Source organism: Micropterus salmoides, unplaced genomic scaffold, assembly GCF_014851395.1.
Source record: "Micropterus salmoides isolate LMB-PRFRI ecotype aquatic unplaced genomic scaffold, ASM1485139v1 Ms_hic_scaffold_18, whole genome shotgun sequence".
Classification (NCBI taxonomy): Eukaryota; Metazoa; Chordata; class Actinopteri; order Centrarchiformes; family Centrarchidae; genus Micropterus; species Micropterus salmoides.
Genome location: NW_024040928.1, coordinates 15315897 through 15332599, shown reverse-complemented (window position 1 = coordinate 15332599; position 16703 = coordinate 15315897). Strand labels below are relative to the sequence as shown.

The following is a 16703-nucleotide window of genomic DNA, read 5'->3' as shown; positions in this document are numbered from 1 at the left end:
TTGTAAGGAACTATGATACTTAAATACTTTATCCTGTCATTTGTCTTCATATAGATTTTAGGTCATATTACCTAGTCCTAGTTTTGCTACTGTACAGATATATGTGCTCATTGGTTTTATTTTTCAAATTTTTGTGTTTTTTCTTGTGAATTACTGGATATTTTACCTCCTCTGGCCTAAATGATTCAAATAAAACGATCCCTTTTTTTCAATCAGCCTTTTGTTGAATTGGCCACAACCTGTAAACATATGCCACTTCTGAACAGGGTTCACAAGCAGACAAAGGTTAGTTTTAAGGGTGAAATACCTAAATGGTTGGGAACCACTGTTCTATAAGATGCTTTGTGGCTGTTTTGTCACTCTCATGCTTTCACTTGTTATAGTTATTTCAACAGTTTACTGTCCGCCTCTCCACCGCTGGCCTCGCATGTGTATAAACACCATCATGTTGTTACCATTGAACCTCAGAATGAGATTCAACCACTGTCAACCTCAACATTTCCCCAGACCCCATACGGAGAGCGCTGGGAAAACATGGAGGGTTTGTAAAAACAAAGTCCACAATCATTTGAAGGGTCCCCCCCCCCCCCCAGACCGCATCAAGCTCCTCCCCTCCCCCTGCTGCAGCCGCGGCGGTTGGGGATGGCTAATTAGAGGGTTGCCACGGGAACGGAATGGCAGCTTAGCCAACGGGTGTAATGACAGGGTGAGGGAGGAGGGCAGGGTCAGATTATAGGCCCGGGAGTATGCTGAGTGGAGCTCAAAAAAGAAAAGAAGAAGTGGAGGAGAGGAGGGGAGGGGTGTGAAGAAGAATATGAGCATGAAGTATGTGGGGAGGTAAAGGAAGGCATGAAACTCTGAAACTGTGAGTGTATATTCAGAGTACAGAGGGAGCTAATGAATGAACAAGGAGGAAAGGACATTTAGAAATTGGGGAATCAACCACCAATTATGTGTGTGTTTGAGTGTGAGAGAGCGGAAGGCTGGGTGAATGACTAAGCATGTATAGCTCAGTGGTTTCTACGTTTTGTGTACTCTGGCATGGACTTTCTGATGTACGCTTCAACTCAGAGCTCTTTCTGACTGTGTGTGTGTGTGTGCTCGGACGTCAGAAAAGGTGTCTCACAGCCCACATTGGAAAGACTCTGGCCTGTGATCACCATGACAACAAACAGGAAACGTTGTACGAGTTTTTATGCAGCTGAGCCCGGTCACCCTGACAGTTCTGTCTTTCCTCCTGTGTGGCCAATCCATTCTTCAAAAGACAAACATCCAGTTGGACCACAGCTAAAAGCGGACAAAAGCAGTTCAGAAACTTAAGGAGCTCAGCCTCTTGGTTTTGGGACTTTTACCACGTTATGTGAAGGCTGCAAGTGGGCTCAACAGTCTCAACAGTGTCATCGTATCAGCTTACACTTGGCAGAGCTACCACTGCCCAAAACCACAGTCCCCAGTTTGCCTCACATTCACACAGCAATAATAAATGTCTTCTTTTGTGCAGCTTGTGTTTAAGATTTAACTCAGCTCCATGTAACATGATTTCCATTAGCTGAAAATGTACAGATCATTAAATTAATTTTGTTTAATCCCCACTGGTTTAGATTTGGCATTCCTCACAAGTCAGAAATGAGTCACTGGCATTTCAAATAGAGGTTATTCACTCATTCCTCACTTGGATTCTGCAACAGGCTTCTCTGGCATTGTTTTGACCGGCTAATGCTTTTGCCAATACTGTCTTGACACATACTTTCTGTTGCACAAACCAGAACCAGAAGAGGATGTCTCTATGTTGCGTCTCAGTGGATGTTTGCAATCCTCCGGTTGCTAATGTGCAACGCCGTGAGCTCAGCTCTTCCTACTTTCTTTGGATAAATGTGTTGAAATGAAACCCATCATGTTTTCCAACTTGACTGTATATAAGTGGTGTTCAGAGACAGTGTGGCTAGCTGGAAAAATAACATCAACCACCAAACAAATTTGGGTGAGTTTCTGAAATCTAATAAGAGTGCATATGCTGCCACCCACATAGTCAGAGTTTTTGTGCAGTTTAGCTGGTAGAAAGGCTGTGGTATGCAGTCTGAACAACAGTCTTCAGACATGCTAGAAGATCTGTGAGCCTGTATTTAGGCACAGCACTGCATTGAGATAAATGCTAACGTCAGTGTGTTAACATGTTCACTGTGACACTGACAGTGTTAACATAGTGATGTGTAGTAAGTATGATAATAAAAAATGATGTATGTAAACTATATAATAAAAATAATACCATCTTCATTGTTTTAGTTTTCTTGTTAGCGTGCTAACCATCATCAACCGCTTATCCTGCACACAGGGTTAGCGTGCTAACTATTGCTAATTAACAATAAACACAAACCCAATAGAAACGTCATTAGGTTTGCAGGTATTTGGTCATAAACCAAAGTATTGGACAAATTACAATTTTGACCTGATAGTGGAGCTAGATGAAAAGTCAGAGTCTCACCAAAGTTGCTGCAATTGATTCTGATGGGACCATGAATGGCTGTACCAAATTTCATAGAAATCCATTCAGTAGTTGTTGAGACATTTCACTAAGAAATTAAAATGTCAATCGCCAGATGAAAAGTCAGGGAATCACCAAAGCCATTAGTTTGGACCAGAGTGGTGGACTGACTGACAAACCGACTGACACAAGACTGAAATTGCCATCTCCAGAGCCTGCTAGCTGCTAGCGTGGCTGAAAATGTTTCCAAAGTAAAACACTAGTGTCGCACTTAAATAGGAGTCTACAGCATCTCATCTGAATAATGCTCTTTCTAGGTATCAGTATTACCTGCAGGTGAAGAAGGAGGTGTTGGATGGACGTCTCCACTGCACAGTAGAGCAGGGGATCAGACTAGCTGGCCTAGCAGTACAAGGTAAGACCGACCACGCACACGCACGCGCACGCACACACACACACACACACACACACACACACACACACACACACACACACACACACACACACACACACACATCCCATGTGAATAATCTACTAGAGGGAGACAGGCAGCACGAGAGAGTGAGCACAAACTCACACTTTCTCGGGTCATCTTGACTTCACTACCTAATATGGCTGCATACCACTAGAAGAGCCCAGTCCACTTGAGTTCCTATGGTATCAGTGTTAACACACACACACAACCTGCCTCCTACTCCTCGGTCTTGTTCCTGGGTGCTGTCTTGTCTCTGGGGGAATGTAAACAGACAGTTAGCTTATCGTTAGTTCCAAGGTTAGCCTTAGCAGCACCAGGAAGACCCTTATCTGTTGGGAGACGAGGATCCTGCGCTACACTTCCTTTTGTCTGACAGACAGCAGAACAGTACTTAGGATGCACTCACATGCCCTATCTGGAGGCCTGAGCATGTTATGAAGATGGTATACAGGTGGGATGCTGTAGATATTTATTTTTGTTAACAGTAAGGTGTACAAATTATGAGAGTGGAACAATTTATGGAGTAACTAATTAGTTAATTGTTAGCTAATTAAGCCAACAACTTGCCTTTGGTTACTCTGAATCAAAGACTATTAGCCAAAGTAGAACTATACTGACATTTTTGCCTCCCTAATGCAAATTTCCTAGAAATGTTATATAACACTCAAAAGCTCGGAAAATAAGCATTTAGCTACATTAAAAAAGTGCATCAAAGTTGGCTACTTAACAATTTAACAAACAGAACGAAACAAACATGTGTTTATTATTTACTGGTGGAATACAGGCGAATTTTATGATTTTATGGAGAAAAATAAACTGTTATTATTCTGACATGTTATCTTATAATGTTTGCATCTTTGGCACACCAATTTCCTCACAACTTAATAAGGTTTTACCTCATCTTGTGATCCACATATGGGCTCATATTGTCTTTTACCTAAAAGATTATACATGTATGTGTGTTTGTATTTTGTAGCTGACTTTGGAGACTTCACTCAGTTCATGTCTCAGGACTTCCTCAGAGAGTACGTGCTCTTCCCAGTGGTGAGTCCTCAAACCTTCACTGTTCAAATATGTGTGTGTGTGTGTGTTGCTGTGTGTCTCTGTGTGTCGCCTGAAGGCACACATTCTTGTGTCACCTGTGAACCTCCTCCCTCTGCATACCTGACTGACAGGCAGAAAACAGAGAAAGAATAAGCAGGACTCTGAGTGACGGTATGGGCTGAGATAACGATCTAGTGGATACCAAATGAAACATTATTTTACGTGTTATGTTCATTGCTACCCCACGGACAACAGTTTAGCTACCAAACAGTTTGACAGGGTGTTGGAGACAGATGGCAAGTGACAGGGTGGTTTAACGGGTTATGGTTCTCATTGACTATCAACACTTTTTCTTCACCTTGCCCTCTCTCTGCCATTAATCCTCCATCACCTGTTGCTTCTCCTTGCTTTATTTTCCCCTTTCCCTCTTCCACCTCTCTTATTTGCTGCTAAATGTTTTGTTCGCTTCTTTTTGTTTTCCTTGCAGAACTGGCCTAATGGAGACGAGGTGCTGGAGGAGTGGACCCAGAAAGTCGCTGAGGAGCACAAGAGTCACTGGTACTGTCAGCTTTGTTTGACGCTCTTTGTACATGTGTGAGCATGTGAAAGAGAGAAGATTCAGAGACAATGAGATACCTAGTGTCTGGTGCTGTTTGTTCTTTCCAGTCGAATGCAGGCTGCTGAAGCAGAGCTGCTGTACATCAAGGAGGTGGAGAAACTGGACTTCTTTGGCCAGGAGAGCTTTCCTGCTAAGGTAGATAAATTACATATGGGTGATATGTAATTTCAGCCTCACACACATACACACACAGACATCAACAGAGTAGCTCATTTCTATAATTATAAGAATACTTTACTGTATCCTTACGATATTAATTCTTCTTCCACAGGACAACTACACCAACGATATTTTCATTGGTGTGTCCTTCATTGGGGTGTTTGTCAAACACAGAAATGGCAGATCCATCATGCTCCACAAGTAAGTCTTTCCCTGGTATTTATTATATACAGTGAGGAAAATAAGTATTTGAACACCCTGCTATTTTGCAAGTTCTCCCACTTAGAAATCATGGAGGGGTCTGAAATTGTCATCGTAGGTGCATGTCCACTGTGAGAGACATAATCTAAAAAAACCCCCCCAGAAATCACAATGTATGATTTTTTAACTATTTATTTGTATGATACAGCTGCAAATAAGTATTTGAACACCTGTCTATCAGCTAGAATTCTGACTCTCAAAGACCTGTTAGTCTGCCTTCAAAATGTCCTCCACTCCATTTATTATCCTAAATTAGATGCACCTGTTTGAGGTCGTTAGCTGCATAAAGACACCTGTCCACCCCATACAATCAGTAAGAATCCAACTACTAACATGGCCAAGACCAAAGAGCTGTCCAAAGACACTAGAGACAAAATTGTCCACCTCCACAAGGCTGGAAAGGGCTACGGGGAAATAGCCAAGCAGCTTGGTGAAAAAAGGTCCACTGTTGGAGCGATCATTAGAAAATGGAAGAAGCTAAACATGACTGTCAGTCTCCCTCGGACTGGGGCTCCATGCAAGATCTCACCTCGTGGGGTCTCAATGATCAGAACTACACGGGAGGAGCTGGTCAATGACCTGAAAAGAGCTGGGACCACCGTTTCCAAGGTTACTGTTGGTAATACACTAAGACGTCATGGTTTGAAATCATGCATGGCACGGAAGGTTCCCCTGCTTAAACCAGCACATGTCAAGGCTCGTCTTCAGTTTGCCAATGACCATTTGGATGATCCAGAGGAGTCATGGGAGAAAGTCATGTGGTCAGATGAGACCAAAATAGAACTTTTTGGTCATAATTCCACTAACCGTGTTTGGAGGAAGAAGAATGATGAGTACCATCCCAAGAACACCATCCCTACTGTGAAGCATGGGGGTGGTAGCATCATGCTTTGGGGGTGTTTTTCTGCACATGGGACAGGGCGACTGCACTGTATTAAGGAGAGGATGACCGGGGCCATGTATTGCGAGATTTTGGGGAACAATCTCCTTCCCTCAGTCAGAGCATTGAAGATGGGTCGAGGCTGGGTCTTCCAACATGACAATGACCCGAAGCACACAGCCAGGATAACCAAGGAGTGGCTTTGTAAGAAGCATATCAAGGTTCTGGCGTGGCCTAGCCAGTCTCCAGACCTAAACCCAATAGAGAATCTTTGGAGGGAGCTCAAACTCCGTGTTTCTCAGCGACAGCCCAGAAACCTGACTGATCTAGAGAAGATCTGTGTGGAGGTGTGGACCAAAATCCCTCCTGCAGAGTGTGCAAACCTGGTGGAAAAACTACAGGAAACGTTTGACCTCTGTAATTGCAAACAAAGGCCACTGTACCAAATATTAACATTGATTTTCTCAGGTGTTCAAATACTTATTTGCAGCTGTATCATACAAATAAATAGTTAAAAAATCATACATTGTGATTTCTGGATTTTCTTTTTTAGATTATGTCTCTCACAGTGGACATGCACCTACGATGACAATTTCAGACCCCTCCATGATTTCTAAGTGGGAGAACTTGCAAAATAGCAGGGTGTTCAAATACTTATTTTCCTCACTGTATACTTATGAATTCTGTGTGGGAAAATTAAATTCTTGCATGTATATGTGTGTTTCCGTGTGTGTGACAGGTGGAAGGACATTGGCACCATAGCACACAACAAGTCTGCCATCACAGTGGAGATAACAAGCAGAGACGACACCATCATTTTTCACATGGTGAGTGTTGTGTCTGCAGGTGGCCTGCGCGCGCGTGCGCACACACACACTCTCTCTCACTCAACGGAAGTTAAACAAAAATGTACAAATACATTCCCAGATATCTCTACAAGAGACAAATAGAGGGGCTTGTTTTTTTTTAGAAATACAACTGCTGTGTCAATTTAAAATATCAATGTTTATCTCTCTGTGTTTGTATGTACAGGAGGATATGGAAATGGCCAAGTACATCGCTCGTCTTTTCACGGCCAGACACAAATTCTACAAACAGAACAAGATCTGTGCAGAGTGAGTCTCAAGGCCATCAGAGAGGCCAGTGAAAGGCCACTAGAACGTCATTTTAATAGTTCACCAACCTTTTGAAGGTTAAGTAAAAAAGTGTAATCCCAAAGCAAATTCTGTAATGTTAATCTTGAAATGCTGATACATCATTCACTGTACTTTTAGTCTGTGAATCACGCCTTATGTTGTCCTCTAATATGTTCGTTTCCCTTAAGGCCCACTCACTCACCTGCACCAATCAGGAGGAGACCCACTTGGACTAACCGCCGATCTCTGGTACCGTCATAAACTTTTGCTTGCTTTGATGTGGCTCAATATCACCAGTTATTGCTCTGTGGTTTGACACAGTCCTGTTTATGATTGCCTCTGGCTTAAAAATAAGGGCCAGGAGACAGAGGGTGAATTTTGTAGGGAAGACAGACACGGCCGTGGTTAGAGATTTGACCCTGCTCTCCCACACAGGGCACCACTTAATTGTGTCATGGAGCCTTGGTTTTAACATGCGTTGGTGGTGTGGTGGGTGTTGTTGGAAAGTTTGCAAGGGTGTTGCTTGGTCTGATTTCCGGCGCGACAATGAAGGCAGTGATTTGTGCGTCTCCCTCCCTGTTGACCAGACAATGGCTAGGCTAAATGTGGCACAATAGCTGTTCAGTCAGTCCACTCCAGTGCTCAGATGTTTGTCTGGAGAAACGCAGGCATCGGTGGTTGACAGCTCCACGGCCCTAGGTCTGAGTCGGTCGCAGTCATCTTTTGTGTGTGGATGTGTTAAGACAGATAGAAAGTGATGTCTTTGTAATGCAAAGAAATTAAACCTATTGAAAATCATTATTTAGGAAAGATTGCAGTGTGACATTTTAAGGTTTATTTAGAGGCTGTTTCAGTATGTGCACATCATGATGATACATAACTTAATGGAGCAGAACAATTAATTGCATCTGCTTAAATGTCTTGCATTAAATGCTTCTTCCTTCAGCCGCGGCCCCAGTCCTGTAACTTCCAGTCAATGCATTCCCAGTATGGAGAGCATTATCAGGACACTCAGAGCTCTCAAGGTATGTGTTACTCACTCACTCACTCACTCACTTTAAGTAAGTTTCAACCCCTCATGCTCACTGCTTTTGACCACAGTGTGATTTAAAATTATAGCCTCCCTGATAATAGATGAAGCATTTGAATGGAGCTAATTGTGTCTTTCCCATCAGGCGTGTGACTCATGGCCCATTTGTATTTTAACAATCTCCCAGCCAATCAGATCCCAATGTTTGGGGTGCAGAGCAGTGACCTCATTTGTGCTTCACTCTTTCATTGACTCGTTCACACACTCAATCTGCTTTTATAATCCGAAGAGCTTCACTCATGTCGGCTCAACAGTAAAACCGAGCGAGTGGAAAAACATTTCTGGGTGTGCTACTATGTGTGGGTGTGAGATCATTCTGCAGTGTGACCTCAGGCATCACACTGCATGTGTGTGGATGCAGATTATGTTTGTCTGCCTGCTTGTGGGCTTGAGATAGTTTCACACGAGAGAATGCTCTATTTGTTGTATATAGAGGAATAGCATGCATACCACTGTCTCCTTCATTATGGTGGGAAGAAAATATTCCAAATCTGTCCTGTTCTAAGTTGGTACTACTACTACTGGGAGACAAAATGTCTGAGGTGGTTTGTACTGCAGAACCACCTTGAGGGTACCACAATTGACCAGATAAAAATATTAAAAGGGAACACCAAAACCATCTTCGGTACAGAATCAGGTTTGCCCCAAACGACAAACTTGTGGATTTCCCCCCTTTGTTGTGTGTCTCTTTAAGAAGTCCACCATTTTGTTTTTGTCATTTAAGTTACTTTTGGTTTTCTGTTTGTTTCTTTCAGTGTGAACACTCTTCACTCTTGTGGTCTTATGGGTTCACCGTGTATTCTGTTGTACATTACATTTATTCATTTAGCTGACGCTTCTATCCAAAGCGACTTACAATTGCTAAGTATGTCAGAGTTTTGCACGCCTCTGGAGCAACTAGGGGTTAAGTGTCTTGCTCAGGAACACGTGTCACAGTGAGAAAGTGAACCTGGGTCTCTCACACCAAAAGCAGGTGTCTTATCCGCTGCGCAATCACCACCCTGCTGCACTTGCTTTATTTTATTGAAAACTTTAACATACAACTCCACCAACTGTTTGAACACTTGGTAGAGAGGTAGAAAAAATAACTTCCCTCACAATTTCTTTTTCATTATTTCTTACTCCCTCTTTTGATCTTTAGATAGCATCTTCCATGACGACCCCTACTACAAGTCTGAGACCAGTCTGGACCGCTGTCAGGTGGACTTTCCCTTCCGAAATGGTACCGTGCCCAATGGAAGCATGTACAGCAGCCCCAGCCTGAGCTCCCTCAATCATTCCCAGACTTTTGTTCCGCCCTCGCCCATGTCCTCCAACCTCAGCATCCCCAGCAGTGAGCTCATGCGCCCTGACTACATCCCCAGCCACCGCCACAGCGCCATCATTGCTCCGTCCTACCGGCCCACGCCAGAGTATGATGCTGTCATGCGGCAGAAGCGACGCATGCTGCCGGCTCATCATGACCTCCATAGCCAATCTCTGCGCAGTCTGAACATTAGTAATGCGTGTGCTTACCGCCAGCCTGAGGCTCTGGTATATAGTCAACCAGAGATGAGGGAGAGGGGCCCTTATCATGGCCTGGGGCCCAGCCCAGGACCATACACACCGCAGGTAGAGGTAGATGCTCTGTCTTTGATTTTAAAATGTTTTTTGTATCTTGTTCTACATCTCACACTGTCTTTCTGTGAATGTTGGCCTTGCAGATCAGCTATAGTAAGCCAGTGTCCCATGGCCCTCATCAGGGAGGACCAGCCAGCAACCAGGGCCCCTGTCATTCACCCTGTGTAAATGGAGGTGGAGGCAGTGGTGGGGTTGCGGGTGTAGGTACCTCCATCTCTCACACTGTCAGCACACCTGAGCTGGCGAACACCAAACAACAGGGCACTAATGCAGGAAGCTATGCAGCTACAGCTAACATGCTGAGAAACCACATGTCGCGCCCTCCTCCACCTTACCCTTCCAGCTCCTTCCGCCCGGCCACCAGCACCCCGGACCTGGCCAGTCACCGTCACCGCTGCATTGGGGGCAGCAGTCCGGAGCTGGTTACCCGCATGGTGCAGCTGTCAGTCAAGACTTTCCAGCCGGACAGCTCGGCTGTGGTGCACCAGTCCTTGCAGGAGGTTAGTGAACCGTTAACTGCAGCTGCTAAGCACCGCTCCACCCTGGGCAAGAGACACAGCATGGAGGTGATCAGCAGCATGAGAGGAGGTGGAGGAGGAGGGATGGAGGGTTTGGTGATGAAGGGCTTGAATGCTCCCCTTCATCGGAGGAATACTCTCAGAGAACATGTGATGCCCCCCCAGCCTCAGTCCATTCCTCAGCCCCAGACACAAAGCCCTCAGCCACAGCCGCAGCCTCCACCTCCACCTCAGCAGCCACAGGAGTTGCCCATGCAGATGCCTGCCCAGAAAGCACCTGAGGCTTCTGCAGCTCCTGGGCCGGTGGCCTACCAGCATCAAAAGACTCTCTCTAATGCTACCATGCTCATACATAGTAGTGAGAGTGAAGAAGAGGAGGAAGAGGAAGAGGAGAGGCCTGAGCTGGATGTTCAGATCCCAAGTCTCAATGAGGACATCAGCATCAGCGCTCAGCTGCAGGCTGCTCTGGCCAAGCTGCCTAACAAACCCCCTCCAGAGTACCCTGGTCCTCCTAGACCTCCTAGCAGTGCTCAGATCCGCACCCACAATCACAACCACATTCACCACCTCAACCATAATCAAGGACTACAGAGCAACCAGGGACCAATGAACCCAAACCAAGCCCTGGGCCGAGCGCTCAAAACTGGGCAGAGCTCAGGTGGTGGTGGTGCAGGTGGTAGTGGTGCAAATGGTGGTGGGACACTGACCCGGGGGGACCAAGGAGGGGTGAATGGAGCGGTTTTAGGTCCATCCATTTCAGAACCGGACCTGACCAGTGTGAAGGAGAGGGTGAGGAAGGAGCCAGTCAAAGAGAGGCCGGTGTCAGAGATGTTTTCCTTAGAAGACAGCATAGTGGAGAGGGAAATCGCTCAGAGGGTAAGACAATCACTCAGTAATTTATATTTATTTTATGGTACAGCCAACATATTTTGAATCATTCATGTTATTTATTTATTAAGTGCTGAAATGTGAAGTTGATTAATTGATTCGTCAGTTGGTAAGAAAAGGATTTCAAAAGGAAAAGCTAGTTTCATAGCTCCTGATTAGCAGTAATCCAAGACCTGAGAGGGTAGCACTAGGCTCTGATTCCCCCCAGGCTGCTAAAACCCTTATAAATCCCTCAGATTATTCTTTGGGTTGGATGTTCTTGTGTAGGTCCGCTCTCTTGCTAAGGCACAAAAATTTGACACAGCACCAGAGTCCAGGTATAAGTTAAATCATATAATCGCCACACTTTAGCTGCTATAAACCTCTCTAACAGTGACCTGGCGTGGCCGGCTGTTCATAGTGTGATTCAAGTCAACGAAATTATTTAACCAAAAATATTTAAGCTGTTATCCCTCATTTACACCAGCTGGTGTATCTCATATCTGGAGGGTACCCCTTGTGACCCCCAAGCTGTTGTTTTGACTGTCCCACAGGGAATGAAGGAGGTGGAGAGGTGAAGGGTGGAGCTGTCCTGAAGGTTTAATAGCTTCAGAGATTAGGAGAGGTAATCCTTGGAGGAAGGAGGGACCGTGCAATGTGGGTCAGAGTTTGGCTAGTGTGGTAGACAGAGCAAAAAAAGACAGAGGGAGTGTGTGTTCTGCAAAGAAAAGGAGGCCAAAGAGGTAGGTGGGAATAAACAAAGGGCTGAAAGAATGAAAAATATTTGAGGAAGTACAAAACAAGGATGAAAGCATCCAAATAAGTTGAGGGCAAAGTGAGATGGATAAGAAGCTGCAGGCCTACCCTTAATAGGCTTTGTGTACGGGGCTCGTTAGTTCACACCTTTGGACAGAACACAAGGGGATTGGCACTGCCAGGTTTGCCCTACAAACATGACACAAACACACACACACACACACACGTCAAATTATCCCTGCCTACTCCGACACACGCACATGTGCGCGCTTGCTGTTTTGTGGCCTGCGCAGATTGGTCAGTCTTGCAATGCTGCCAGTACCTGTAGCCATGACACCGGGATTTTCCTCTCTCTTGAAGACTCTGGAAAGACAGAAGATGTCTGTGGACTCCATGAAGAGACCGCTGATGATGGCCGCCCTCAATGGCCTCTACGTGGCCCGAATGCCTGTCCCTGAGAGTCCTGTGCAAGAAGGGGCCAAAAGTGCTACAGACGAACGGGTAAGAGGTTCCCTCTCTACTATATAAAGTATGTGTGGAGCTCCTTGAGTTTTTAAGTTTTCATGTCTTTAACTGTGTATCAGGAAGTATTTGATCAAACAAATGTCCTTTTTGGCATGTTTTTCAATTATACAGTAGATTCTACTCTGCCCAAATCTTGTGGGACACATTATCAAGTGAAAAATGTTTTGTTTATTTGTGTAAATGCTAGTAATTTTGTTGTAGAGTAGATGGATAGATGTAAACAATTTAAGTGAAAATATAATCACACCACAATTAGACAGCCTCTGCCAGTCTGTGTTAAGAGTTTTTTTTCATTTTCCTTTTATGATTGAAGGATTAATATTTAACATACAGGTTCCTTAATTGTTGGCAGTGGTGAAGTAAACCCAAAGATGATCTTATCTGATAGATGTGAGGAAAAAGCTCCCTTTTGAGTGGAGGTGTGAAACGCAGCCTTTGTCCCGACTGTTGCTAAGCTAACGGGGACAAGCCCTAAGTGGGCTGTGGAACGCATGGCATGGTGGTGCTTATCGCCTCTAGGGCCATTGGTATGTTAAGAATGTGACCCGAGAGAGAGAGAGAGACAGACAGACAGAGATGCTGCCCTCTCAAACATGACTGGCCTAATAAACACGAACCCCCACCAGGATGAATACCACCACTGCACATTCTGCTCTTTTACAGCTGTGTTGATGCATTATGCATACGTTGTGTTCTTTGATATTGAAGCTGTGAGTGATGACGACAGTTTAGAAATGTGGACCTAAATTATAATGAGATTTCTGGATTCTCCTGGTCTGAATAGTCTCTTTGGTATGGTGGAATGTAAACGAATAAAAGCCCCTTGGGGACTGAAAGAGAAACCTCTGAATGATGTGTTGCTTGGAATTCAATGACTAACACCCCCTCCTGTCTCTTTCTTTCTTTTTCTCTCTGTCTCTCCAGTGTAAGACCTTGGAGTTGAAGCTGGAAGAGGAGCGGGTCTTCACTGAGTATGAGCAGGTTCCCAAGAAAAGGGCAGACTGTGTTCTCACAACAGCAACTCTGCCCGAAAACACAGAGCGCAACCGTTTCCGTGACGTTGTTCCGTACGAAGAGAATCGGGTCGAGCTTGTACCAAACAAGGAGAACAATACGGGCTATATCAATGCCTCGCATATCAAGGTGTGCTTGAGTGTTCAAGGGTAACATGTCAAAAAGGAATTTTAGGGATGTTTATAGCACCCACCTTTCTATAATCCAGTCTTTTATGTAAGTGATGTGATGATTTCATTGTGTTTACTCATGATGGGTCATTTTGCATATGAGATAGATAGATATAGATATAGATAGATATAGAGATATAGATATATAGATAGATATAGAGATATAGAGATATAGATATATAGATAGATATAGAGATATAGATATATAGATAGATATAGAGATATAGATAGATATAGAGATATAGATATAGATATATATAGATAGATAGATAGATAGATATAATGAAAACCACTTATCTCCAAATGTGACCTTTTCATGAGCTAAGAAGAAAAGCCTTGTCTGTATCTTTGTGACTGTACATTTTTCAGGATATACTATTGGTTTTTAAATGGTTTATTTATTTTAAGTAGCTAAATCCATAAAGGAATCTTTGTTCAGAGTATGCGCAAATCTAAAATGCTCATAATAAACAAGTGGATGGAAATGCAGCTATAGGTAGATAACGCCATACAACATTGGATGTTTACTGTGCCAACATGACAGCCCGGATTTTAAATCAGACTTTATCATCTGTCAGTTTTCAGTGCAAACTCATATAGAGGGAAACAATTATATTGCCTGGTAAACCAGTCAGATTTAGTAATTAGTGTTTATGCGTATGGCTCTTAATCACAGTTACAGTCTCAGAGTGTTTTGCAACACTCACATCATTCAACATAAAGTAAAACAAAGAGCATAAACTTGATACATTGAGCTCTCTGCTAGTCTTTGTTGTGGTCACTCCTAAGCAGTGAATGGCTTGGAGGAAAGGATGAAAGGCAGCTGTTGAAGGCTGTTTGGGCCTTTAAGCTCACAGAGCTCGTGGAATTCCCAAAGAATGTGGTCCAAACTCCAAACCCTCTTAAGTCAACCTGAGCTCCTCTCACTAGCCCTCTATTCATGCTTACTTGCAAACAGTGTGCACGCACAAGCCTGTGTGTATGCATGAGTTTGCATTTTGTGTGTATGCCTAATTGCTTGCCTAAGTTCGATCCCCAAAGCAGCACTGAATCGCTGCCTATCACGGTGTAACCCTCTTACTTGCCCCGTCATTTAAGGAAGCTGCCACAGAACAAAAGGCCTTGTTTATTCCCCATCCATCTCTTAATACAGTGTTTACAGTCACGAGATGGCCTGAGGAAGTAGCCTGGACATTCTTATTATGTAATGGCACTCTGAAGTGTTATTTGGCTGGAGTGTGTTGAAGATGGGAAGTTTTTCAGTACTGTGTGATGCCTTAGGATTGTTAATGAGGGAAAGCAAAAGAAAGCTAAAGAAGAGGGGTTGATGGTTTTATAAATAAGGGAGAAGATGCAAACTGTGGATGAAAATGATGTTTGTACTGCCCTCCAGTGGTGGATGACACTACTGTCAACGTGTATTAAAACGTTTTTGACAATTTAATATATTTTAAATTATAAATTCATTAATTTCTGTCTTGCCTGTGTGATTTCATTTGAATTTGGTATGTGAGTAGACTGATTCTTGTTTGCACTGCATTCATTGTAATCTCCATGTGCACTAATTGATTCTCTGTGTGTGTGTATATTCCCAGGTGATGATCAGAGGGGAGGAGTGGCACTACATTGCCACCCAGGGTCCGCTAGCCAACACCTGCGCAGACTTCTGGCAGATGGTCTGGGAGCAGGGGGTCAACGTCATCGCCATGGTTACTGCTGAGGAGGTACACACTTGCACACATTTGTGCACACATGGCACACGCAGATGTGGATATTTTTCAGCGGCCGACAGCTGGTGTCTGTGTGGGAGAAATAGGACGACAGTGAGAGTGTGTGTTACTGTGTCTTTGTGTTTATGTATAGGTGCTCCTATTTTATCTCATCCCCTTCTTCACTTTTTTACTTCCCTCCAATCACCAATCCATCCTTATCCTCCAATCTTCACCCTCTCGTCCATCCAGGAGTGTGGCAGATCCAAGAGTCACCGCTACTGGCCCAAACTGGGCTCCAAACACAACTCGGCCACGCATGGAAAGTTTAAGGTGACCACCAAATTCCGCACCGACTCAGGCTGCTACGCCACCACAGGGTTAAAGGTCAAGCACCTGCTGTCCGGCCAGGAGAGGACAGTCTGGCACCTGCAGTACACTGACTGGCCTGAGAAGGGCTGCCCCGAATATGTCCAGGGATTCCTCTGTGAGTGAAATTGTGCCATGATTATCGTAATCAGTTTGTGTGAATTTCAAGACATAATAAATGACAAAACAATCAATGTACCGTCATTGTTTAATGTCTAATTAAGGGATTAGTTTGACCATTTGTGAAATATATTCAGTTTCTTGCGTAGAGTTAGATAAGAAGATTGATACCACTCTAATGTCTGTATAGTAAATGTGAAGCTAGAGCCAGTAGTTAATTAGCTTAGCCTTGCATAAAGACTGGGAGCAGGGAGAAAGCTAGTCCTACTCTTCAGTGGTAAAAACAAACAACACCTCAGAAGAGTACTTTGCACTTCAATTTCAAAATTTGCAAATAAAAAATTATTACCAGCAGTCTAAAGGTCACAAATGAACTTTTTTTCCCCTCATTTTTTAAATCCACACGAAATGAAAAGTAAAAATAGTATTTTGTGGTTTTACCTTTGGACAGAGTCAGGCTAGCTGTTTCCCCTGTTTACAGTCTTTAAGCTAAACTAAGCTAACTGTCTCCTGGCTCTAGCTTCTTATTTATTGGACAGATATGAACTCTGAAAATACACTCTGAAAATACACTCCAAATGAAAAAGATTAGTTAAGTGAGCAACAAAAGCAGTTAACCACATTCAACATGCCCACGTCTTACCTTTGCCTCCTCCTTCTTTCCTGCAGCCTACCTAGAGGAGATCCAGTCAGTAAGGAGACACACTAACTCCATGCTGGACACCTCAAAGAGCCTCAATCCACCTGTGGTGGTGCACTGTAGTGCCGGGGTGGGTCGCACCGGAGTGGTCATCCTCACTGAGCTCATGATTAGCTGCCTGGAGCACAATGAGGTGGGTCGCCAGCGGGCTTACAGTTTTTTTTTAAAAGATACACCACATTTGCAAAA

The 16703-nt window shown here is 44.0% G+C and overlaps 1 protein-coding gene across 3 annotated transcripts in view; it reads left to right on the top strand.

Moving 5' to 3' along the window:
* Positions 1-16703, top strand: part of LOC119908430 (tyrosine-protein phosphatase non-receptor type 14-like) — a 38961-nt gene that overhangs the window by 20172 nt on the left and 2086 nt on the right. For all 3 annotated transcript variants that reach the window (XR_005445267.1, XM_038726111.1, XM_038726112.1), the window contains exons 4-19: positions 2800-2897; positions 3934-4001; positions 4489-4559; positions 4668-4755; positions 4892-4980; positions 6660-6747; positions 6953-7035; positions 7245-7305; positions 8003-8081; positions 9288-9757; positions 9850-11160; positions 12268-12408; positions 13357-13575; positions 15212-15340; positions 15578-15812; positions 16484-16647. Coding sequence is in view for 2 of the 3 variants with exons in the window: in XM_038726111.1 (XP_038582039.1) it covers positions 2800-2897; positions 3934-4001; positions 4489-4559; positions 4668-4755; positions 4892-4980; positions 6660-6747; positions 6953-7035; positions 7245-7305; positions 8003-8081; positions 9288-9757; positions 9850-11160; positions 12268-12408; positions 13357-13575; positions 15212-15340; positions 15578-15812; positions 16484-16647 (3394 nt within the window). In the remaining variant the exon portion in view is untranslated. The remainder of the gene's footprint in view (positions 1-2799; positions 2898-3933; positions 4002-4488; positions 4560-4667; positions 4756-4891; positions 4981-6659; positions 6748-6952; positions 7036-7244; positions 7306-8002; positions 8082-9287; positions 9758-9849; positions 11161-12267; positions 12409-13356; positions 13576-15211; positions 15341-15577; positions 15813-16483; positions 16648-16703) is intronic.